At 43.8% G+C, this 26853-nt stretch overlaps 1 protein-coding gene across 1 annotated transcript; it reads right to left on the bottom strand.

Moving 5' to 3' along the window:
* Positions 1-238: 238 nt before the first annotated feature.
* Positions 239-26791, bottom strand: grid2ipa (glutamate receptor, ionotropic, delta 2 (Grid2) interacting protein, a). Its single transcript, XM_051073716.1, has 24 exons — positions 25487-26791; positions 23627-23880; positions 23200-23532; positions 22962-23116; positions 13299-13571; positions 12282-12367; positions 12104-12173; positions 11453-11749; positions 11085-11236; positions 10716-10877; positions 10211-10317; positions 9947-10094; positions 8909-9240; positions 7499-7765; positions 5367-5555; positions 5128-5215; positions 4739-4828; positions 4091-4287; positions 3822-3977; positions 3377-3463; positions 3105-3234; positions 2817-2935; positions 2540-2704; positions 239-1902 (listed from the first exon to the last, which is right to left on the bottom strand). Exons 1-24 carry the CDS (start codon positions 25566-25568, stop codon positions 1822-1824), a joined length of 4020 nt encoding a protein of 1339 aa, XP_050929673.1. The 5' UTR covers positions 25569-26791; the 3' UTR covers positions 239-1821.
* Between the last annotated feature and the right edge of the window lie 62 nt (positions 26792-26853).

Here is a 26853-nt window from a genome sequence, read left to right on the forward strand (position 1 = left end):
CAGGCGTGTCAGCAGCAGCTGTAAGCCAGTTGTAAAGATGCAAGATGTTATTTACAGCAGAGGAGTTGCAGGAAAATGTGGAAACAAGTGTACGAGGCCTTTTCATGTTATTACCTTTGTACTGTCAATAATATACTAGTGCATTCCGTATCGTTTCTCTGTGAGACAGCCCATTTTCATGAGCATATTAGCAACCATTACAGATCATCTCTAATGAAAATGTAAAAAACATAGACAGTTTTCAGATTTCATACAACTCTTTATATTTGTCAGCATTGTTAGGACACAATACAAAATACAGACTTAACACTTTATAGGCCTTAAATGGACAGCAATGCTTTCAAGGTTCTGCAATTTAAGCAGAAAAAACAACTTATACCATAAGAAAACAAAGCTTTTACTTTTAATGCACAGCTTAACCTTAACCTTAACACTGAAAAATATCACTTGGAGACTAGAAGTTTTACAAAGCACTGGTATAACTGAGAAGCTGGTATGCTGTATTATTGGTTGAAAATTATGGAAAATACTGCATCTCTTACACTGAACTTAATGATATTGCTGTTCTCTCAGTGGTTTAACTTCCTGCTCAGTCTGTATAACATCATCAATAAAAGAAATATTTCTGTAACACATGAAAGTAACAAAGTGCTTCATATATTGTAGCATATGTTTTCATTACATTCGCTCTCATTCTGTACAGTACAAACACAAGATATCTCTGTTACAGGTTAATGAGTATAATATCTAACAGCGGAAACACAGCTAAACATTGACATATTGCACACTGCCCGCTCTGAGCGCCACATAATCCCATTTCAACAATCTGTTATTAGTGTCTTACTGACTTGAGCCAGATTAAAAATGATCCTCAGAACAGTTAAAATTGTCTTTTAAAAACTCAAGTAGTAAGTGCCAACTTCCCACGGATGCTGTCTCATACAGTATGTACAAGTTGGTATCATTAGAGGTGTCGTACAAGAGCAATAGCATTTAGGAAAAGAAAGGTCTTAAAGCTACGACTGATGTGGTAAGAAAATCCACTGAAATGGGGGTATAAACACAATGCAAAAAAAAATCAAAGAATCCATCATTGGCAAAGCTGATGTGAGTATTTACTTGAGAAAATAAGCTACACTTAGTCAGTAAAGAACTTATATTACATTCAAAGTGGTGGGTGGCTTAGAAAAATACAGAACATGTACACTAATAGGAAAACTGCTAGTGTGGTTTCTTCCAAACCACTAACGACCATATGTGGGTATATTTTAAGTAAACATCTATTCCAGGAGAAATTGTATTTTTTTTGTAAATCTACATCTTATTCAAACATATATCACAAAGATTGTACTGTAGAATTGTTACACCGCACTGTGACCTAAACTCAGGCTTATGTAGAGAAAGAAATCCTAAACTTAAAGGATGTTACTGAGTTGCTATCTTTTAAACAGTACACATACCTTGATGGCCAAACAAGGTTGTGTTCTATGTAGAGGTCTTAGCCATTAAAGCTTTACACTTCAACAAAACTTTGATTCATTTTGAAAGGACACATACACCACACCACTGGAATGATGCAAAATTATCATAAATGCAAACAACGTTGTGTCTCTAACCAAAAACACATACATACACGATACATAAAAACTTTTTTTTGCTGAAAAATGTGCATTGAGTGGTGTGTATCTGTTTGCATTTGTGTCATGTATGTACAGAATATGTCTGTGAACATTTTGTCTGTGAACAACACGTATGCACTTTATGAACTATGTAGTTGAGTGAGTGTGTGTGTGTGTGTGTGTGTGTGTGTGTGTGTGTGTGTTACCAGGCCAGTGGGGAGGCCATTCGTGGACTCCTGGGGCTCTTCGGGTTTTCTGCAGCCTGATGATCACTGAGAGCTCGCTGTGGTAAAGAAACAAAAACTGTATTACTACTATGGATTATAAGGAGCACTAAAATTTCCATATTCATGACTGCATAAAAATATACCCTTAAAAAAAATCAAATTACTAATGATCATGACACTGACATTAAAATAACTTGGATAATAATTACAACAGATTTCAAAGAAAATATTTGTGCCCATTGAATTTCAGACCATAAAGCTGAAAAGAAAATAAATGATGTGACAAATTCAGACACTTGAATTTAATTTTTAATTTGCCTTCTTTATTCATACCCAACTTTTTGAGAAAAATATTCAGACAACCCACTGCTGAATACTGAGTGTCAACATACTGATCCCACTAGTCTGAATTCTAGCTCATTATCAGAACCGTAGCCCAGCAGACTTTATTCACTACTACATCTTTGATGCAACGTAGGCTGTGCTCATCACTAAACACAGTGCACACACTGCAAGGGCCCTCATAAAAACAAAACACTGGAAGAGACGGAAACTTTAACATTTAAGTTGTGCATCACAAGCTGTTTCCATAATGAATGCTGACAAGGAATTAAAGTGAATAAGATGTTGACTGTTATACTGGTAGAGGTAGAATTATTTGAGTAAATGACCTGCTGAATCCTACTTGCTCACCTCAAACTTGCTCATGAACTCAGCAAAAATACCAAAGAAGGCCTCGGTGTTGGTGGCTTTGCTGTCTTCTCCAAAGTAAGAGGCAGTTTTGCTGAATTCCTCCATTGCTCTCTGCTGCAGGGACTCCAGAGACTGGACTGCTGGGTGACTGTTTTCCAAAAAGTTCTATCGCACACTGGAGTCAAGGGACACAAACGTTTCAGCATCTCATCTATTACATTATTGTTGGCCTGGAAAACTGAGCTCTCCTGTGCTTTTGGCTATTTTTGAAGGATACACTCATGACAACAGCAAAACGGTCCTCAGCAGTCGCAGGCATCTTCTGACAGGCTGAGCGAATGTCTTGTATGGTTGTGTGAAGGTCATTCAGATCTGACGTGATAGTCCTCTGGTTTACTATAGACGTATGTTTGTACAAAACAGGACAATTGGAAGAAGGATAGTAAACTTCGAATCAGTGACCAACAGTGATAATAAGAGATACATTTTGAAGAAGTGCTTGGTTCAGTTTTTAAAATACTCTCAAGCTATGGAGCAGAAGTTCAAGAAAAATGTATTTATCTACCTTTGGCTGCAGGAGGAACCATGGTTAGATCTTTGGAAAAATCCAACACTTCAGGAAAGTGCTGACATAAGGACTTGACCAGAATATGAAGAAATGTTGACTTCCCATCCACTGTTTTAGTTGTGCTCAACTGTAAAGAAAACAATGTATTTATCTACTGCACAAGCATGATATTGTAAAAATAGAAAACGATTACTTTGAAATACAGGCAATCTTGTATTTCAAACACTTGACTATATATATTTTTTAATATGTGTTGGTGTATGATGTACCTCTGTAAGGAAGTTGATCTTGAAGCCTGTGGTCTTGTTGGTTTTAGGCTGGCTGTTATTCAAGTAGTTTCCCATCGCCAGCACAAACTAAAGAAAGACAGAATGCAGCGAGCAGAATTGTAACTAAGTTGCATTTGAACTTAGAAATGTGCAACACTTTTCTGAGTTCTTATCTGCAGGCATGGATGACTTTTTTGTTCTTGTAGTTTTAGTCCAATCCCAAGTCAAAAACATCAAGATACATTGTATGTCTCGTTCCAGTTCAAGGAATAAAACAGATATTAGTGAACATGTTTTACTGTTCACACTGATAACAAACACCATCTCCCACAACTGAACTTCTGTGTCTTATCAGAAGCTCAGAAGCAGTATTTTTACACCAGGATGTTGGACTACAAATAAGAACATGTAATTCTTTCATATGCTTTTCTGAACAGTAGGCTACCTCTAGTATCTTAGCCAGCTTCTTGCTGGTCTTCAGCTCCATAGAGGCCTTGTAGATGCAGTCGTACGCTCCCCTCAACTCCTCTGTCTTCTCTTGTAGGGAACACTTGAAGAGGAGGCTCTGCAGGCGTGTCTTGTACTCTGGTACTGATAACATCTGATGGAGAACACACACAACAAGAAAATACATGAGTGATGATAAACACAAATAAAGCGACATGCACATTAACACCAACCAATCCACCCATCCTCTCCCTGCCAGGACTGTACCTGCAACACAAACTGGTCTGGCTCACTGAGTTTGCTGGGGTCCTGTCTGTACTCTTCATACTTTTTGACCTCCTCTGCGTCGGGGGCATACAGCAGCAGCTGTTTGATGTGGGCTGGCTCCAGTCTATCAGTGACCATGTTCATCAGCACCTGACGTAGCTCCCCAGGAGACAGCTTCAGGTGGGCTATCAGGATGGCTAGAGGTTAAAAAAAAAACAAAGGAAAAGCCAGTATTTAGTCATAAAACACAGTATTGGATAAACCTGATGATAGTACAAGATGAAAGGTCACATTTTTTACAGTTCATCCTCTGGGTACCATGAATATGTTTAGCACAGTTCACAGTCATGTCAACTCAAATGTTAACCACATGAAGGCACTAGAAGAAAAGTCAGGGTTTCACTAAAGCCATTTCGAATACATTGTCTGTACATGAATGTTGGTACAAAATTTGGTCCGAGTACATCATATACAACAAAACTTAGAAGGTCCACAGATTCAGCATGTGTCATTCTCTGGGGACAATGAATGTTTGTACAAAATGTGATGGGCAGCCTTCCAATACTTGTTGAGAATAACTACTAATGCAGTTTTAAAACACAAAGAGTACACTGTATATGGCCGCACATAGTAATATGGGATACTTACAGGCATTGTAAGCCTTCTTATGGGACAGAATTTCTATCACATCTTTCTTCTTGAAGGTTTCTGGCTGGAGGGTTGGCTCTGGAGCAGGCACTAAAGTGGGATCAGTGTTGGTACATGGGAGTTAAACATGAGCGTACATTTTCCATTGTAACATTGTTTTTTTTAATTGCAAGGTGTGCAGAGATAGAAGAATAACCTTAGATTCCACAAATGACAGTCCATACATTTCAAGCAATAATAAAATAAGAGCTAGGAAATCATAATTTGACCACATTACTAAATGACTAAATAATCACATCACAAGAATGCAGGGATACAAGAATCAGGATAATGCTATGCCAACAACTGATGAAAGCACTGCAGATATGCAAACAGCTACTCATACTCACTGGAGCTCTTCTGTGTTCCAAAGTGCAGCTCAAGATCCAGATACTTCACCATGTCATGCAGTTTATCATAGTCAGAATTTGCTCCCAACTGTCAAAGGTGTGCAAAAATGGTGCTATGTAAATGACTATTTCATGACTTCATTTTATGGTTTTATATTTATAATTCAGTTTTCTAAGTATACAGAGTGTTGCATTTTAAGAGGCCTTAGCTCCCAATGTCCAAATCCCATACAACTCACCTGTCCCCAGATAGTCCCCTCTGAATTTTCCACTTGTTCCCAGCGCAACCTCTTCACACTCATGTGGTTGGAGTCCATCCTGGACAGACTGGGCCTTGGCAGTGGTGGAGGGGAGCAGGGTGGGGGCAGGGGTGGAGGGGGAGGGGGCTCCAGGTGCTCCGTGGGATCAGACAGGGAGTGGGGCAGGGACTGGGGCTGACTCTGGCTGTGGGATTGTTTATGGTGGGATGACTGGGATTGCGGCTGGTGCTGGGACTGCAGCAGGTGATGTGAGGGCTGGGACTGCGGGCGGGCGGTCTGGGTGGAGGACTGGACTTGGTGCTGTGACTGGTGGTGCTGGGGAAGAGGCTGGAAAGTGGAGAGGGTGGGCTGATGCGGCTGGAGGGGCTGAAAGGTGGAGAGAAGAGGCTGGGGCCTGTGGGGCTGCTGGGGAGGGTGGATGACATGAATCTGGTGTTGGTAGTCCTGCGGAGGGGGCTGTGGGGTCATGTGGTGGATATGGTGGATCTGAGGGGTGCTGGAGTGGTGGTGGGTCTGCTGGATAGAGTGTGGTCTCTGTGGAGAGGGTTTAGTGGGCTGGGGGTGATGGGTTTGGTGGATTTGTTGCTCTTGGTGTCTCCCTTGAGGTGACACTTGGGTTTGATGATGACCTTTGAGACTTCTGCGGCTCTGGTGAGAGTGGCTGTCCCGGTTTAGCTGAACTGGGAGGGAGGCCGGCTCTTGTTGGGCCTGATGCAGAAGCTCAGTGGAGGAGTGATGGGGCTTGGGTTGGTGCATCTGATGGGCTTGATGGAGCAGCTCTGTGGAGGAGTGGTGGGCCTGGGGCTTGTGAATTTGATGGAGCAGCTCAGTGGACGAATGGTGCGGTTGACCCCGGTGCATTTGGTGAGCTTGGTGCAGGAGCTCTGTTGACGAATGATGGGCCTTGGATTTGTGTATTTGGTGGAGCATTTCGGAAGAGGAGTAGTGGGCGTGGGCTTGCTGCATCTGCTGGAGCATCTCAGCAGATGAGTGGTGGGCCTGGGATTGCTGCAACTGGTGGAGCATCTCTGCAGAGGAGTGATGGGCTGGGGCTTGGTGCATCTGGTGGAGCATCTCTGCCGAAGAATGGTGGGGATGGGGCCTCAGGCCCTGATGACTTTGATAGATGCCCTCGGCGTACTGGCCTTGTTGGCTGGGGTGGCCTGTTGGTTGGGGTGATGGCTGGTGTGGAGGAGGAGCTGAACGAGACTGACGTCGGTGGTGATGGCTCTGGTGGGCCTGCTGTTGCTGTGCTTGGCGCATCATGTAGAGAGGATGGTTGGCGTGGTGATGGGTGGAGTCCGGAGAGGGGAGCGGGGGTAAGGACTGGTGCAACTGTTGGAGAGGAAGTGGCGAGTGGGCTTTCTGCTGTGTTGGCTGGGTAGGCATGGAGTGGTGGCTCTGGTAGATCTGTTGCATCTGTTGCTCTTGATAGGCTTGTTGCTCCTCATAGGCCTGACGCTCCTCATAAGCTTTTTGCTCCTCATAAGCTTTACGCTCCTCGTATGCCTTCTGCTCCTGGTAGGCTTGAAGCTCCTCGAATGCTTTTTGCTCCTTGTAGGCTTGACATTGTTCGTACGCTTTTTGTTCCTGGTAGGCTTGGCGCTGTTCGTATGCTTGTCTTTCTTGGTAGGCTTGTTGCTCCTGGTACATCTGTTGCTCTTCAAAAGCTTTTTGCTCCTCATATGCTTTCTGCTCTTCATAAGCTTGTCTCTCTTTGAAAATTTTCTCCTGATAGGCCTTCTGCTCTTGGAACAGTTGTTGCTCTTCGTAGGCTTTCTGCTCTTCATAAGCCTGCCTCTCTTTGTACGCTTGTTGCTCCTCATAGGCTTGTCTTTCCTGGTATGCTTGTTGCTCTTGGTAGGCTTTTAGCTCTTGTATGGTAGCATGGACTTGCAAATCCTCTCTTGTGGGCAGCACTTTGTGAAGAGAGTGGCGTTTAGGTGGTGGATTACTGCGGGGCGGAGGCGGTGGAGGGGGTCCAGATTTCCGGCGAATGGGCACATATGTTCTTGGGGAGTGTTCAGGGGTGTAGCTGAGCTGTTGTTGCTGCTGTTGCTGCTGCTGTGCTGCTGCTGCTGCTGCTGCTGCTGCTGGTGCTGAGCCTGAGCCTGTGCAGGCGCTGGAGGGGGAGGAGGAGGTGGGTCATTGAACTGAACAGGAGGGGGTGGAGGAGGGGTCATGGGGGGAGGAGGGATGTGGTCAGAGGATGAGGAGTAGGTGAGAGAGGAGGCATTCTCTTCTCCGCTGCTGCTTTGGACATCGCTCGGGCTGCTCAGCTCTGGGGCCACAAATCCTCCATTTTCTTCTTCATCCACACCCAACTCCTCTTCGTTATCTTCATCCTCCTCATCTGGGAAGCCCATCTGCACAACATCCTGGCATTAACACCAATTACACTTCATTAGCCCATTAATGTCAAACTGAACCTCTTAAATCATTTGGTACATGAATTGATCAAAAATATGTTTTTTAAAATAATTGCTAAAACAATTTAAAACCTTTTAAAACTAGACAGGTTCTACAGGATGTTCTGGTTGTATTCATCAAAAGCAAAAGCTGCATAAAACACAGTTAAAAAGTGAAATCCCTTGCATACACTTTATATGTGAGATGACACCACAGTAATGGCAGCTTGTGTACTTCTGTGCACAACCCAGATTATACAACCCACAACCCAGGTGTCTAATGGCAAGTCATGTATAAAATTGCAGTAAATCACTTTCAATTGTTGTCTTAGTGTGTGAGTGAATTTGTGACAGCAGTTTTTAATGACGTGTTTTTAATGTTGCTGGATTGTGGTGCTCTTTTGTCTATATTTGAATCACATTGAGTTTTTAATAATCTTTGGGGTAAAAATGAAGCACTACAAATCTTCACTGAAGGAAACTTTACAGGACATCCTACTGGGAAACAAACCCATTGTAGCTTTAACATGAGACCATTTGAATTGTAGTTTTACACAAATTATTCTTTTCTAAACCTAATTTTATTTTAAATCTTAGATGGAATTTTCTGTACCCATTCTCTGTATGTATGTGTGTCATGGGCCCTGTCCTAATTTACATTTGGACTCAGTATATTAGTGTGCTGTGGGGAATCAGTGGTCTGTAGGGAATTAACGCACCATCACCAGAACCTATAGTATAATGGGTATTTCCACAAGAAGCAATTCAGTGAGTACTGGCTTCTGACTTTTTGTGTGTGAAAGTGGGATGACAAAGAAATGACAATGTGGAGAAGTAGTTTTATATTTAAATATAACCTTTTTGGGTATCAAATGTTTTCTTACTCATGTCTGTAGAAATTGAAGTTAGGTTACCTTTTGTTACTGAGTGGTAAGAAATACTGGAAAGATGCATCATGTGAGCATTTAAAGAGTGACGATTCAGATTGTTATATTCATCAACTGAATCAAAGCATCAGTATCAGTCAAATTACACAACTTCAGGATGAAACCTAGGAGCTATTTCAGGGAAGCGAGACATTCTCTTCTTGATGCAGTATCGATGCGACTCTACCTCTTCGTAGTCATTCTCAGGAGTCAGAAAGTCGTCAATGATGGCCACCCTCTGTCCCAGCTGCTCACTCAGTGCATCCAGAAAGCGATCTGTGTCTTCTGAACGGGGTGGTTTGGAGAAGGTGTAACGCCGCTTGCTGCTGCGATGGGCTGGAGGACTAGACGGGTAGTCAGCGGGCTCTGGGGGTGAGGGTGGGGGACTGTCCAAGCTGATGTAGGGGTTGGATTCCCCACTGGTCTGGCTGGTTAAACCTGATGGGTAGAACTGGGCTGGAGGGGGGCTGGGGAGAGGCTCCGGCCAGGATGTAGGAGGTGGGGGGCCTTTACGGCTACCTGAGATCAGGAGGAGACATACACAGTTGTATTAATGACAGATAAATGTCTGAGGCATCAGGTCAAGTGCAGTGCCTCACAGATATACTGCATATATCTCCTTACAGACTTTCAGAAGTCTATGAATAAAGAGAACAAATGTATAAAAAGGCTTTCTGTCATTGACAAGTTCTGCATTTGGAGGAAGATTCAGCACAAAAAATAATCAGAACATGTCTCCCAGAGGAAGTAACCTCTGCAGAAAAACACATTTTTGATTAAAGCGGGACTTTAACAGTGTGTTTCCTAGTTCCACTTCCACCATCACCATACCCTCCTTATGACGGTTAAAAAAAGCCTAGCCTCTCCCCGGGTCTGATGTCAGCTCTGGCCTTGCACTCTCTTCCTGCACACATCCCAATCTAACAAAACAAACTAAAACTAAAAACAGCCAGGCTGAAAAAAGACTGAAAGCAAGGGGTTGTTTCGAAATGTTCTGCACGTACAATCACAAAAACGTCAATGTAAGATTCAAGGATATTCGGTTGAGTCAAAAGTGGGTTGGCTACCTTGGGATTCGTAGCTCCGCAGCATTTTTAAACATTTTGTTATCCCCCTAATACGCACACTTGCTCATGCACACAATAGTCATATTTATACACTATACAGTATTAGCTAAATTGAACTCCAGCTGCTATGAGTTTAATATAAATTTACTTTTGGCTACCTGTGTTAGCATGTACTGTAGGGGAGGCTGAGCGCGAAGGAGGTTCCAGATCCAGCAAACTCTCAGGGGCAGGAGGAGGGCGGCTCTTCAGAGACTTGGACCTCTTGGTTGAATACATGTTCTCCAGTTCAGCGTACACCGCTGACAGCTTGTATGGTGGAAATGTACAGAGAGACCAGAGTAAGACCTGCTGTCCTAACGATTATGAATCCTACTTTTACATTTACTGTATCTTTTCCCATCAAGAGAGGCCTGGTTACATACATTGGTGAGATTGTTAGGAGTCTCAGGAAGGGAGGTGCCATCTCCTGACTGTCGCTCGCCTGGAGCCAACCTCATCCCTGTCTCCAGCACTGGCTCTGCACGGAGGCCTATGGTAATACACTCATTAGAATGACTTGCAGGTTTTTTAGGGTGAGGGCTTCTTCCATTGATTTGGGCTAAGAATCAGCTCCAGTAACTCAAGCCACATTTAGTCCAGAGTTGCACCAAGCCATTCTGGTTTCATGGGCCTCTGACAAAAATGTTATTCAATAATAAAATACTGTAGAAAATATACTATATGAGCTGGTGTCAGCCACACTGGTGATGTAAAAGAAGTTGAAAGCATTAAAACAGGACTGTGTTCATGATCATGTTGAAGATAATGTAAGTGATGATGATAAAAATAGTGATGATGCTGATGTGAATCAAAGGTGTCATGGTGGTAGCAGTGTTACTGCTGCTACTGATCAAAACGAGGAATGAGGAAGACAATGAAGATCTGTACCCATGCCCAAGTGTGTGCCAATGACCAGGTCATCAGAGCTACGTCCCCTCACACTGCTCCTGTACGTGGTCCCTGTTACCCTCATGGAGCTGCTACGGCGATGGGGTTCAGGGGCAACCTCAGGCTCCGGAGGAGGGGGAGGTGGTGGTGGTGGTGGTGGAACTGGAACACACACACATATTGGCAGTGCAGAGGAAGAGGCAAGAGGTGTATGAGGAGCTGCAGCACCTGAGTTGACCAGTGAAGTTATTAAAAGATTCCCCATGACAGTGTCAATCTTGCGCACAAACTTCTTTTCATTCATACACATAAAAACCTCAAAAGCCACATGTGCCAGAAATGTAAATAATAAGAAATGCGTGCACACACCTGGTGCCTTGAATCCGAGAAAGCGTGAGATCTTGCTCTGGCAGTGCTCCTGTTCCTCGTACGTCAGCAGCTGGTAAACAAACTGCCAGATCATCTGTTTGGCCGGAGTATCCAGCACCGGGAACACATCCACGATCAGAGTGTCAACATTCCTGTTGCCATGGAAACACAGGCAAGGTAACAGAGATCGCCTGGCTGTCTAATCAGAAGTTAAAGTTAAGCTCACAGGTGTTTTCACCCATTTATGCAGACAACACAATGCAAAATTAAAGGGGCACTTTAATTGGCGAAATATAAACTTGTTCACTTCACTTCCATCCCCTTGCCTCTCCCTCCTCTTCCAATCTCCCTCCCGACCTCTTGCTCACCTGTGCTGGAAGAAGTTCTCCAAGGCCTTGCAGATGGTGTACCTCTCCTGGATGGTCAGCAGGTGCTCCAGCTGCTGTCCGAAGGTACGGCCCTGAACCCTGATGCTGGGAGGCAGAATCTCTGCCACCCACTGCAGGGAGCTGAGCACAGGGGAGCGGGCGCGTTCAGTGGGAACGCCGCCCCCTGCGAGGTCCTGCTCTGCTAGGGTGAAAGTGGGCGGGCCGTCCTCCACCACCAGAGTGGGCATGGCACCACTGCCCTGCAGCATGGACACCACCTTCTCATGGGAGGAGGTCCTACAGGCAAATACATGTAATGCATTGGGACACATGTAGACATACACTGGATGGTAAACTTATTATTACATGCACCAAAACTGGTTGTTTTGTGGTGGAAAAAAGCTATACTGGAGTATAAACACATTTTTACATTCTCTGGGGAGCTTCCTTATTCATTATCAATTTGAAATGAGATTTCTACTGTCCCCAACAACTGTGTGTATGACTGTATTACCATATTCATGCTTACTGGTACCTTTAACCCTTTCCTATTGAATGAGATTTGCTTTAGGAATCTGATTTGTTTTTTATGTAAAGTTTTACCACAAATTTGCATAAACTTTGTAAAGTTAATGCAGGTGAGAGCTCAACCTCATGTCCAGTCCATTGAGAAACAGAATGCGGTCTCCTGGTTTTAGACCTGCCTTGTCTGCTGGGCTTCCTGCAGAACAGAAAGACAGTAGGAGTAAGAGATGCCTGCTTATCTACATTTGCACAGGCACAAATGTACATACAGAAAGAAGTAAGTGCACACACATTTTAAACTTACCGGGGATGACAGAATCAATCCACACAGGAGCATGACCTCTAAGAGTGAAGCCAAAACTCATGTTGCCCTTGCACACTCTCACTGTCCTGAAGAGAGAAAGTTGAGCCTTGATCAATAGTTCAACAGAGGAGTAACTAGGCTAATATATGACACTATGAGGATGTTTATCAGCCAGTTAGACTTTATAAACATGATATATTCAACAGTTAAGTAAGGGCAGTTTATTCATTACTAAAACTAATTGCACACAGTGTTGTGACTGTGAAAAGGTCAACTGCAAAGAGACCGGTGACGCAAATTAACTGGTACTGCCCATCCCGAAACACTGTAAACCTCCTGCAGATTTCCATATTCAGCAGACTACTTTAAATTCACATCCTGCACGAACAACCCTACTTAAATATGGACAATGCATCTCCAGGGAGCTGTAGAACATCTTCACAAGCTAGAGCCACTGAAGAGATTAACAGATTTTCAGGGTAGTTTATTCCTACAGTTTAAAGGGATGGTGATAGGATGTTTGTAATCATGTTGTTTACTTGTTTTGAATATTTTAAACTGCCGATAAATGTCATCAGGATCTGAGCAGAGAGGAAATTGACATCAATTCATAAAGACATGTCAGGAAGAAACAACATCACAGCAGATAAAGGGAGCAGAAGATCAGGCATGACTAGTCCAAATCGGTTTATGCTTCTGTTGGCTTTACAACTGATGGATCTATTTTTCTGTTCCTACTCCTACACATCTCAGTTCACAGAAATTCCATGCTTGCACAGATAGACCCATCACAGCCGTTCTTGTGTGGAGTGCTTATAAATTTGTTCAGACAACGGGAGAGAAAGTGTTATTTCAGAAAGTGTTATTTTGCACAGCGTTGCAAAGCTGTGACTCCTGCTGGTGGACGGCCAAAACACACAGGAAGGATGAGCAGAGGAAAAACACTGTCAAATAAAAATATGTGATGCCAGCTATCACTGGGGTAATCTGTGATGCCAACTATAACTTAATACAGACCTGCAGTTGGTGGTGCCACTGGAGTGGCCGGCTATGAGCGAGGTGGTCTTGCGCATGCCGCGGGCGGGTGGGACCACGCCTTCCTCTGCGTGGGTGCGTGGCACTGAGCTGGCGCGGGTGGAGACCAGGAGGCGCTCGGGGTGATCCTCGCTCCGGCTACGGCGAAGGCGGTTACGGCTGGGGTCGCTGAAGCTCCGCCCCTTGAGCCGGCTCATCAGGCTCTGGGAAACCACCTCGTCAAAACGCTCCCGGTGCTTCTTGGGAATGAAGATCCTGGCAAACATTGTGGAATCAAGAGTCAACTTCAGATTGACTAGAAAAGCTCTACAGGAAAGCAAATGTGGAGCAGATTCCAGTTCAGCTTCTCTTATGTGCTGTCAGTGAAAAGACCATTTATAGTTTTCTACGTAAGCAACAAAACAAATCACATCACATCAAAGCAGCATTTCAGTGAAAATCCACAAAATCCCTGATTCTTTATTCTGATTTCTCAAAGCCTCCGTCGTCCAGAGTATCCAAAAAAACATGGGGATTCTTGCTCTGATTATGTATTGTTCCAGCTGCAGGATCCACTTAATTGGTTCAAAAATAGTTCAGCCCATATCGTCTCATGGGAGGGCCGAGGCAGGTAGAAGAGACTGGTCCAGCATTAGTTTGTGTGTGTGTGTTGTTTCTGGGGAGCGGATGCATGTGCGTGAGAGAGAATGAAAGAGATAGTGGATGAGCTTTGTTGTGTGGTCCTGTCACATTAGCAGCTGCAGGTAAAAGTGTTCTGTGCCGGTGACAGCTCACAGCTAGTATGCAAAAAAGGATGAAGCACGGTGCCAGAGCCACCTCTGGGAGAAAGCGCTCCGCTCCCTCTACTAGTGTTATTTTCCCCTCCCATCATCAACTCCCAATGTCTTTTCTCTCTTAAAGGGGAAAAAAAACCCACCCTGCAAATACTCCTCAGATACGAGTCTGTGATATCTACTGCGTTCCAGGGGAGGATTTGTAAGCTTGGTGCAGCCACTTTCCCCTAGTCTGTGGTCTGTGTCTAGTTTGTGTGCTGCATTCATATAAATGAAAAGAAAGTGTCCAGTCAATAACATGAGGACTGGGGAGAGAACAAGAAGGGCTGGCTATAACTGCCTGTTCAAATTCTGCATCAAACTTCATCAAAAAAGGCTTGTATTTCAGATGCACAAGCTGTCTGTAGGCAATTTGGTATTGCTTCTATGACAGATTTCTCCTTGTGTGGAGTTCAGCATCAGCACAAAACTGTAAAGAAAGAATCCTTTTGTTTCCCAGAACTAACACTCAAACCTGACATCCACCACTGATGTTTCAGACTGCTCGAAACGTCTACTCCCATTAAACTCCCTTGTAGCTGCGCTGTCTGCTGCGTGCAGTTTATTTTTGTCCAATTATCTGCGAGAACAAGAAAAATACATAACAAAACAACAGAAATGACCCAGAAATGGGAGAAACATTGCCAATAACTGTGTTTTAAAAGTGTTTTAGTGTGTGTTTTTCTTTTAAATATAGGACGCCCTCACCCTGTTTCTGTCTCTTCTATCTGCACTTCTGCACACATACACACACACACACAAGCAAACTTCCACCTCACACGCCTCATTTGTCCCTTTTCTCTTTTGCATATCTGCCTCCCCATCCCACCCACAAAATGATGCTACCTCCATCCTCAACACAAGCTCTCTCTCTCTCTATCTTCAATATGAATCTCCTGGGTTCTTCCACCGTGCAGAGGAGAAAAGAGTGCTTTGGTTTTTTTAGAGTGCACCAGTTCCAATGTGCATCCATATACACAGCACAACTCCTTACTCAAATGCCACTGTTGAGAATGTGGCTCAGCGGTGCAGTTTGGTTTTCAAAGCTGTCGCAGTCCCCTTTGCAATTACATCTGGGAACATTGTTAGGAGGCAAGGATTAAGATGATTCACTATTCGGTAGTTCCATAAAAACGTACAGCAACTTTTGGATCTGAATTAAGAGTGACGCATAAGTTGAGCTGCCTCCATACCAATATCTTACAATCTAAAGTTGAGGGAAGATAACAGATAACATTTCCCCTCTGGAGATTCCTCATCTAGACAAAATTCTGACTCACTAAAGTTCACAGGTTTATGCAACCATGAGCGTGCACACACATAACAAAAAACATGCTTGTAATTAAAGCTATCCCAGACAACCTCACGTTGATCCAATAAAAACTTTTACAAATCAGGTCATAGACACTAGGGCTAAATACAAGTTAATCCGTCCACCTCTAATGACAGCTAACATCCCCATCAGGCTTTTATGAAATAGTAGGATGATGCACTGGCAGTATATTTCAAGTGTAATTGTCTCAAATAGTAAAAGTCAACAGCACTGCAGTAACAGGACAGTCGGTCCCTCCCACAGTCTCTCCCAGTCCACCACCCCATCAAAAGCACTTGTTGGAGGGCTGAGTGGGAATCCTGACCTAACTGCTAATTCACTGCGTGTGGGCTATCTGATAGACATGTTTTATGTGAGTTAACCCACTTTGGAAGCTCTGTTTGCATATTAAGATACTACAAACTTAGAGCAACAATAAGAGGTTACATAACAAATAAGTAATGTAATGTCAGTAATGTAAACATAATGTAACTGTACCATAAGTAATGCAATCAATTACTGCATGAAAAATGATTGTAATTGAGCATTGTCTAAAGAAGTCATTCATCTAGACGTGACTTAAGACCTAACTCAACATGTATTTCTTATCTCTGCCTCCTTAAAAAAGATAAAGTAAGCAAAGTGGAGTAAGCTCTTCACCATTTACCACTCTGTAATAATCTACCTATATTTTGACTTTTCAATGATAATCCACTACATCCACTGCACAGCATCATCTCCAGACAGAGGAGCAGCTTCAGTGACAGGCTGCCGTCACTGTCCTGCTCCACGGACAGACTGAGGAGATGGTTCCTCCCCCACGCCATGCAGCTCTTTAATTCCACGAGGGGGGGAAACGTTAATGTCAGCTGCTCTGACAGACTTCACACTACATACATACATACATACATACATACACACACACACACACACACACACCACACACACACACACACACACTGTACACCATGCGCCGTAAATATGGCATTCTGTTTGCACTGGTACTCTGCACTGGACTTGAAGTTTCTTCACTGTGTTTTTTATTAGCAGTGTTTTTATTATTATTCCCAGTATTTATTGCATGCCTTTGACCTTTCACCTTAAGTCTGTTGATGCTGCTGGAACTGTGAATTTCCTGTGCGGATTAATAAAGTATCTATCTATCTATCTATCTATCTATCTATGTTATACTGGTGCAAGACCCAAGACCCCAACACATCACTGGGGTTCCACAGGGATCAATCATAGGTCCCCTTTAATTCGCTACTATGCTAAACTCAGACTAAACATACAGAAGCATGACATCAACATAATCATAACAATGATACACCTCTCTGCCCTTCAATAAACATATTATACATTCACACAGTGTATCATGGACAGAAAGAACGGTCCTTCTTTTGCGAAAACTTTGGAGTCTGTTAGAACACATGACATATCCTATCACTTACTGCATGTGTAAATACACAAGGGAGCTTGTGTGTATGGAAAATGCATCAGTACAACCCTGGTCATTCACTGTTCTCGTCATCGAAGGGATTATCTATTCTATGGTTACAGTTTTATGTTCTTACTATGGAGGCATCCATAAAAATGAAAGCCAAGGGAGTATATAGGTGACAGTGATTAAGTGCTCTGTGTGTTCATGCAGCAAAAAGTCAACACGTAACCCGGGGGCTACACTGTGCTCATTTGTGACACCAGGCTGCTCTGTGGTGCTATCTTGAGGGTCGGTTTTCTACAGCAAGCAGAAAAGTAGGGTGATTCTAATTAGAGACATATCATGACTACATGAAATAGTTGAAGAAGGATAGAAAGAGAGAGAGACATAGACAGAAGTTGGTGAAAGACAGTTTAACAAGCATCCAGAGTCAAGAAATTGATATGAAGAATGGCACAAAAAGCCGATATGAAGATATAAGCAGTAAAATATGACAGAGCCAGAGAGAGAAAGTGAAGAACTAGAGCTCTTTCTAGGCCATGGTCATGAAACTACTGGGAATGAAGCTGGGTAGTGTGTGCTAAGTAGGCTATCTAGGCCACAGAACTTTCCCAAACAACACTCATACATCACTATGGTTGCTCGGACAAATGGCGGATAGGGAAAACGAAACAGAATGGGGCCGTTTATTGTTTTATAACAGTCTCTGGCTCTATTTGATTCCATCAACAATTGACTTCCCTTCCCCTCATCACCTCCAACGACTCCCTAGCTTGGTCTCACTGTGCTGTCATTTTAAGTGAAGTGGTATTTCACTCGGTCACATCTTGTAACCTGGCCAAAACAAGTGAGCAGAAACTTCACAGCCTCCTCCATTGAAGTTGGATGTAGGCCTTGGGATGCCCTCAATTATAAGGAGGGCGAGAGGAGTCTATAATTAGGTCTGAAGGAGGGGTGGATCAAGGACACAGTGCACAGAGAGATGAATGACAACTGCAATCAGCTGGGAAACTCATTGCAAGAACCATTATTATCAGACCCACTTCTGATCAGCCAGTTTGACAGCTGGGCCAAGCATGAATTTGCAGACACAAAGCATAGCTTAAGAAACAGTGGGGTCTAATCACAGGGTGGAATATAAAAGCCTCAGAGACAAGAACATGACAAGAAAGAATTATCAGCAGAAGTAGAGTTGAATTTGTTAGACTCGACGGTTTTCTCTTCATGTTTCCAAACTGTAGTCAAATTTAGAGAAAGCACAGATTTTCATATGCTGACAAAAAGTGTAAAATAATCATCAACACAAACCTTGATAACAAACACACAGAGAGCAGTTGCACAACAATACTTCAGCAACTTCAGATACAAGTCAGCTCAAACAGCACCAAGCACACTGATGCTCAGATCAAAGGAAAAGTGCCATACCGAAAGTGTCTGGAAAGGCTCCTATCCCTTCCCATGGCTCTTCGGGGCTTTGAGGAAGTGCCTGAGCTCAGTTAAGCAATGCAAATGCCTCCCCTCTATCTCGGTGAGTCCCCATCTACTTTGAGCAAACAACTCTCCCGGACAAAGGAGGAAAGGAAGAGAAAGATGAAGAATAAGAAGGTGTCCTGGATCTCAAAAGCGCTTGCTGCAGGCTCGGAAAGCAGCCAGATGAAGAAAGAGAGAGAATGAGAGAGAGGGAGGGAGCAGACTGCACGAGTGGCTGTGGTTCACATCCCTCCACACCTCCAAAACATCCTCAGGCACCATCATCAGCTGTTCTCCAACTACATGTTTGGGGCAGCCCCCTTCCCTTGTTCCCATCTTGTATCCCCCTCTTCTTCTTCCTCTTCAGGTACCAAAGAAGCCTGGGTCAAGGTCACAGCACGGGTAGTCTTCTCAGTCACAACTACAGGATAATCCTTGTCACTCAGGCATCCATCATCTGGCAATGAGAGGTAGTGAGTGACAAATCATCTCTTCCCTCAGTGGAGGAAGGAGGAAAGAGTGAGATGAACAGAGGAGTGAGGAGCGAGAGAGGAGAGAAGTAGAGAAGAGAGGAGGACCCCGGTGGAATTTCATAGGCAGGTCAGCATAATGACTGTGTGTGTGCTTGTGTGTGTGTGTGTGAGAGAACGTACAGATGCTTGAACAGTCATGTCTGAGTGGCTCATGCACAACACTCATAACTCCATCCATCCAAATCTCTGTTAATACTTCCATCCCAAAACAACTTCACTAATTCATAAAACATTTGAAAAAAAAACAACAAAACAGAACCATACTGGCACACTGAGAAAAAAAATCTGCGCTGCATCCCAAAACGCTGAGTTGAGAACGCATCAGTCTCATTAATTCACAGTTTTGAAGTCTATATCCAGATACAGTATCTGACACAGGCTCAGAGTTCACTGTAATTACATTCAATTACCACAACACTACAGCACTGTGTGAACAAAAACGCTAATACGTGTTCAAAGATTGTCTCTAATGACACTCCAGATACACAATCTTTTGCATAACTTTAAAGTGTTCAAGCACTGGCTAACCCCTGGGTTTTAGAGCCATTTAAGAATCGACACTGGCAAGTGCGTCAGAAACCTAAGAGAGAATTTATTAAAAGAAGTAGGCTGCATAAAAATAGAACACATCCTGTGGGAGGGCGCGGCAAATCGGCGAGGGGGACAGAGGCAGACTGAGCAGAGAGTGGCCCAGCTGGTCAAGTTTTACAAGGCGTACAGAAGAAATAACTTCTGTTACGCACACCTCACATCCTCTAACGTGACCCCTAGTTATTGGACATAGGGAAGGGGGTGGGTAGAGTGTGTGTGCAACTACCACAGGGAGTGACAGTGATTGAGGTAGAGGAAGAGAGAGTGACTGCAGATTTAGTGGCAGACACATTGATTCTCCACACCTCAACACTGACACCCGACTCATGACAAAGCACACCAACAATCTCTCACATGATATTTTGTGTGGTCTGGTTTCTTAATCTCTTAGTCATTGGCAGCCTGTTGGGAGGCTGGATGTGAAACTGCAATGGGGAGAGAAGCAACCAGTGAACTGGAAAAGACAAAATAAAGAAAATAGACGATCAGTATCGACATATTCAGAGTAGCTCTCGCTCAGTGTCAACTTCAACAAGACTACTTTAGCATGTTAGTATGCTAAAGCTCTTAGTAATGTGGGAATGTGATTAGATGTGATCTAATGATGGTGCATAAGGAAAAATTAAGGGATCACCAAAGTTACAACAACTCATCCTGAATGGAACATCAATGTGTTTCAATACAATGAAGTTGCACAGAATTCCAGTAGTTGTCGAGACATTTTATTTAAAAGCACAAATGACAACCTCATGGTGGCGCTAGAGGAAAAGTCAGGAGGTCATTAGGATTCATCATCTGGGCAAATCTGTGCTAACTTATAAAGTTCCTGTTGGGATAGTTTTCAAAATAAGTTAAAAAATTGCCTGTTGGCAGCACTACATGAAAAGTCTGGGAATCACCAGAGTAGGAGGGCTTCATCCTCTGGGGACCACTAAATATTTAATGAGGCCACAAGTAATTTCACGACAATCCATCCAATATTTGAGCTACTCTGTTTCAGCCTGCATCAACCATCAAAGCAGCACTGCCATCGCTGGAACCATGCTACTAGCACAGCTAAAAAGCTAAACCCGCAGCACGGAAAGAACGCCTCTTAAAAATATAATCAGCAAGACATTTCTCCATGAACGGAGTGCATCCACAATATTTCTCATTTGCCTGAGACATGTCATCAGCAGCATCCATTTACACAAACATCACCCTGAGGCATTGCTCATGGACAACCTGGAGGCAAAAACTCCCCAAGGCTCCCACCACAGAAATATGATCACCAGAAAACATTGGGAGCTATTCCAAATGTGATATCTAAATAATATGTTTCAGCCCTTTCCAGAGAATACAAACCCAACAGTACACTGCAAGATTTAAACAGTCTAACGGCCAAAAAGGTAGGAAAAAAATGCCAGTACAAACACTGCAGGCAGAGACACAGAGACATGTTTAAGCTTTTCAAGGTTACAGCAGACCTGACCTATACACATCAGGATGGAACTATGGGTAACTATGGTTATCAAAAGATGCGGTAGATTTATTTTAAGACTGATTCAGACTCTTATCAAGAGAGTTACTGTACTTCCTCACTGCCTAAAGGTGAGGGAAAACACCCAAAACACTTCTCTATGGATACAGCTAATGCATAATTAATGGCACTCCCGTGCAAGACAAACATTACAAAGCATTTTTTACAGGCAGCTTTCTAAGGATGGAAATGCACTCCCAGAGCTGTGATACAGACAGCTGTGACGGAGGAAACCGAGATGGCTGGACAACAGCTTTGTTTTACAGCTAGAGGGAGGACGGATTACTCACCAGAAATGAGTCACTGGAAAAACTGAACGCTAATTGACTATAAAAAGACTGCCACTATAGAATATTTAAACCACACCTTACTTCATGACCAATCATGGGTGGCCACGTAGGACGCTTTGACACCCAATTTGGTCACCAGTTACACGCTACAACTGTTCAAATATCTGCAAATGCACAACGCCACTTTGTTTTGTTGTTTTTCAGCACTCACCTGAGGCAGCAGTTCATAATTTCCTCCAGCACAAAACTTCAAAGCAGGGGCTGTATGCATGTGTGTGTGAGAGACAGTGCAGTCTAAGAATCTGCATGTTCCCCCTATTTTCGCATGTGTGCATTTCTCAGCCACCAGCAGCAAACTGGCTGTAGCAGCTAAGAGCTGTGTGCAGAGGAGGGAATAAAGAGCATCCAGTGATGTGATCCACAAAAACAATTGGTGTGTATATCAAAGAGTGCATCACAGCTGACAGGGAGAATTGGGAAAGAAAGAGACCAACAGAGAGAAAGTCAAATTGAGAGGCAGAGAGAGAAGATATAAAGCGGCGGGATGGGGGGGGGTGACAGAAACATTTGCGAAATGTGTGCAGAGGTATTGTGTTTTGGGTTTTGCTTTTCCGATCAATGCTGAGGAGAGAGAAATGCAATATTCGGCGGTGACTTCCTAACCGTACTCTCGTGCACTGTGCCTGAGAGGGGAGATAAAGAACAGAGTGACATTCAAGCACCCGAGGGCAACAGTATGTGCTTGACATCAGATCAAAGTTATCATACTGTACGTGCACTTGACATACGCCTCTCCCACATTTTACAATAAAATGCTGAGAGGGGGAGTTTCTAAAATATTGATTTCATGGGGCAATTAGGAGTTTTTACTCCCTCACTGTGGTCCTATTGTCATGTAAGGATATAGCTGAACTGTATATACAACACAATGAACTATAACACTCCCTAGTGCACTTTTACAACGCTTCTCAAAACCTAAGATTATGAGAAAAGGACTGAAAATGTACAACAAAGGATTTAAAAGGATTTTTGTCCAGTTCACCAGTACAATCAACTATAGATGAGCGATTTTGTGCCTTTGGATCGAAAAGAATTCGGACAGTTCTTGAATATTTTCTGTATTTTTAAAAAGGTTAAACATTTATTGAGACACACATTTTGTTGGGATGTGTTACTGGGCTGTTAATTAACTGTGCTTGTTTTGTTAATGTTTTACTTAGTGTTTCACAGAGGGCTTTAGGGTCACTCATCTAACAATGTGCAATACAAATCGCACATAGAAAACGGAGAAATCCGAGAAGAGTTTTGTTTGTTTGGTCACTAGACAGGAACATCCCTGCAAGTAAGAATTACAGTTACTCCCTAAATATGCATGACAGGACTTAAATTCACAGCGCACACAGTACACTCACTAAAACAATAATGCATTGTCTTGGAAACCAGAGATAAAGCCACCAGTTTGGCAGTATTATGGCTCACAGTGGATTCCCCCTGTTTTTTAAGTACTGCAGATAAATCTGTTTAAGTGCGGGGAGAGACGGTCTAAACAGTTTTAAGAAATTCCCTTGTTCCTGACAAGGCCACTTAAATCACCCCATGTGTAGTGCTAAAAGACTGGTTAGTCATCAAAGCAGCAGATGCAAACTCTAAACAAGAAACAAACAATTCATTGGCTACCTGACACTGTCGATCAGCTGCTGATGCTCCTCAGTGATCAGGATATCAGGCAGAGCCTCGGCCAGACTCTCCACATCCCTCTCAGCGGCATACTGCTTCAGCACCTCAAACAGCTGCTCCTTCACATCTGGCTCCTCGCCTAGCACCTCCTCCACCTGATATATGAATAAATACATGGATATTAATAATATACACAAACACAATAGAGATTAAAAAAAAAAAAAAAATTTGCACTCACCTTCTTATTGAACTCCATGGCCTTGTGAGCGCGACTCTCCCTGACGCTGTCCCCGCTCTGCGACAGCACCCTCATGCTGCTACTCAGACGTTTGGGTCGCCGAGCCATACTGAGCACGCCCAGGCGCAGAGGTCGACCCTGAGCGGCTTTTATCATGGCCGCCGCCGTTTCGTGATGCTTCACCGGGATGCCGTTGACCTCCATGACATAGTCCCCAGCTTTCAGGCCACTGCGACCGGCCGGACCGTTGGGCATGCAGTCCTCCACCATCAGAGGGCTGTCTCCAACGATAGTGAATCCAAAACGGCCATCAGGGCCAGGGGTGATGTCAATCTGAGGAAGGGGGGAAAAAAACGTAATTTGAACATTATTTACCATTTTCCACCAATTGAAAACACTAAATGCGGATTACTGTGTTCCAGCTGACCTGTTCAATCCGCGACACCACTCCGATACTGGGTGGTACGGTCTTGAGGGTCTGAGCCAGGGCGATCAGCGCCGGTGTACTGAGGTTGGTCACATCCTGGCCCTCGATGTCCACCACCTGGTCCCCAGGCTGGAGGCCAGCCAGGTATGCGCTACTGCCCTCCACCACAGATAGGATATAGCTGGGACCAGTGCCACCCAGCCGGAAACCAAACGCCTCAGGCCAGTTCTGATTGGTGGCTGGGAGACCGAGGTCTGGAGGATGGATGGAAAGATAGATACAGTAACCAGCATGGTTTTTTGCTGCTTTACTGCTTATAGGATACATAAGTTGTATCTGCATGTGGGAAACTTGCTAATCTGGTGCAAGCTGCTCATACAGACGAGCAGGTTGTGACTATAAATGGAGGTCAATTGGTCCTTTGGTTTAAGTAGGGCACATCAGTGATGGAGCGGTCGCAGCAGGTACACTGGTCTATTTAATGACGCCACAAGTATAAAGAGACATTGGTCATGTCAAAAAGCAATTTTATATTGATTTGATTTGTTTCTTTGGAAGTTGAATGGCAGTAAAGGGAAAAAGTAGACTGAAGGAGGTTATTTTTGACTGTTGGTATCGAGCCCACACAATGAACTGGTGCCCTTCCCCTGGTCACTGGCCTCATTCTACTGCAGCAGAAAGAGTCCCAGCAGGCTCATGTCACTTCATTTCTACTCATCTGCAACCATCTGGACATGTCAAAGATATACTGTATGTAGGACATTGAAGGGATCACTCTGTCCACTTTGTGATGCTTCCTGTCAACGCACTGCAACTTTGCTGCATATTCTAGATCATAAACTGAAAATCTACATCTTAAACACTTGTACTTGCCTTTAGTTTTGTCTAAATTCATCTTATTTTCCAATCTTGTTGCCCTGTGCTCTTGCTCTACACACATTTATATTACAAGGCTATTTGATGGGAGAAAAGGGGAGAATTATAAAATTCACTGAATCTACCATTTGTATTTGTCAGATTTCTGTGCAGCAAACACCTCACATAGAAGCAATTTAATTAAGCTTGTTTGTCTCAAATCACTCCCATCTACAGTTATCTTAATTAAGTCTTATCATACGATGACACAACCCCAAGGTGCAAAATTAGACAAGAAAACTTGACATTGTGAAATGTAAAAGGGCACACTTATGTAAGACACATTCTAAAACTGCAGCTACGCAAGTGATTGTACAGAGTCATCCATCAAACCACCAGCACTAAAACCCGCTGTTTTTCTTCTTGTAATTGATCAGAGGCAGAGAGAGATCGAGACAGGAAAAGTAAGACAGATGAAGACTGCATTAGAGACAGAAAGTAAGAAAAGTAACAAAAAAAAGTGCATGAGAAGCGAGAAAATAAAAGCCTCTACAAGGCTTTACCAAGAAATGTAGAAACGTCAGATCTGCTTCAATGCAGAAAAAGACGAATCAGATCTTACTGGAGCACAGAGCTAAATATTCAGGGTGAGATGTGGCTGAGTGAATAAAACATATCAAATCCAAGGACTCAGAGAGCCACAGAACTTGGGTTCAGCCTGCTGAAAGGAAACATGAAACTGTAGCTGATTATTGATCTAAAATAGATTGGGAAATCACTGACATGGAGCTGCTGCTCATAATCTTTTCTCCCCACCAGAGTACAAGCAGCACTCAGACGACTGTCAAGGCTTCTTTTTGTCCTTTTCTCTCCAGCCTGCGACCCAGATACACAGTCTCAACTTTAGCTCCTTCTAGCTCTCTGTGACTATTAAGCTTACCTCCAGCAGATGAAGCAGTTCAGGAACATCATGTAAAAATAATGATTCAGAGAAGTATGACTTACAGAAATCTTTGGAGGCACTCCGGGTCCCGGATTTGCTCTGGCGCAGGGAGAAGCGGCCCTTTCTGCTCAGGAAACGCCTCATCCTTGCCCGGCTTGCGGCAGGGCACGTTCCAGCCAGCCTCTCTTCACCCCCGGCCTGGGGGTCGTCGCAGCCCAAAGAGTGCCCTCGGACACCCTCGTGCTGCTCCTCACCTGAGCTCACTGCCTCCAAAAGTCTCTACCCAGCTAGAGCAAATCAAGCACACCTAAAAGGTCACATCTGTAGGTTATACAGGCCAGTGCCTCCCCCCTGTTCTCAATCAGAGAACCAGCTGTCTATAGCTGAGGAGAGGGAGGCCAGAGGAGAGGGGAGAGCGTCTGAAAGTCAGGCTCTCCATCCTGGATGAGGCGGTCCAGCCTCAGCCTCAGTCCAAACCCTATGGCTGAGCGATGATCAGAAAACTGGGACACGCTCACTTGGTCCTGAAATGGTTCTTTGCAAGAAAAGGTACTGCGAAGCCCCATTTTTCTATAAATACCTTTCCCTCTCTCTCTCTCCCACCCTCTCTCTCTGTCTCCCTCTGTTGCTCATATGGATGGAGGCCCTCTCAAAGGGCTGAGGAGTGACCCAGAAACTGTATGTTGTACCAGCCAGGGACACTTCTCTGATTATAGTGTCTGTGTTAACCTCAGTACTGGAGCACCAGTTACAGAGATGTAGCCTGCAGATATGCTCAAGGTTACACGCACCGAGTACAGCAGTGCTCCAGCAAAGCTAATCAGCTACAGTGGATTTAGCATGGGAGCACAAATACTAAGATTAAAAGCATGACTTTGTTTCTGGTTTCTCCCTGCATCTGTTAGTACAAGACTAATGAAGCGTACATGAGTCCCAGAGAGAGAGATGGAGCAGTGGATGCTGTGTTTTACCTGGCAGGTGTGTGTACTTTCAAAGCAGGTGGTATTCCCATGATGAGGTGGAGGATGACATTCACTCCGCAGCCACACACTTCTAAAAACAAAGATGAAATGAAACAAGACAGCAACATAGAACAAAAATCACTAACAGCACTACTTAGTCTTAGCATAGCAACACAGGAAGCAAACGGGCTGATATTCAAGTACTGATATTCATGTTTCACTGAAATTTGGGGGACTTTAGGGAAACAAAACAATCAATAAGTGGGTTGGGAACAACCAGATATCTACAGGCCACAGACAAATCTTTGTGTAATAGGCAGAAGGATATAGTAGACTCTTACCATTGGAAACATTCTTGTGAGCAATTTGCTACAAAACTGGCTGAAAGCAGTTGTCTATGGGGTCAAAGATCATTTGAGTAAACACGACCACCAACAATGTCAAAATGATTTCAAAGGAGTCTGAAA

This window comes from Lates calcarifer, linkage group LG11 (genome assembly GCF_001640805.2).
Source record: "Lates calcarifer isolate ASB-BC8 linkage group LG11, TLL_Latcal_v3, whole genome shotgun sequence".
Lineage (NCBI taxonomy): Eukaryota > Metazoa > Chordata > Actinopteri > Centropomidae > Lates > Lates calcarifer.

Bases quoted from the DNA above. Each gene is read 5' to 3' on its own strand.
- grid2ipa (XM_051073716.1), bottom strand. From the start codon at position 25,568: ATGAGGCGTTTCCTGAGCAGAAAGGGCCGCTTCTCCCTGCGCCAGAGC. The intron at 13,572-22,961 runs GTAGCCAATGAA...AATGTTTGCCAG, and splicing joins CAGCTGATCGACAGTGTCAG to GATCTTCATTCCCAAGAAGC. The intron at 3,978-4,090 runs GTACAGTCCTGG...GTTCTCCATCAG, and splicing joins CAGACCAGTTTGTGTTGCAG to ATGTTATCAGTACCAGAGTA.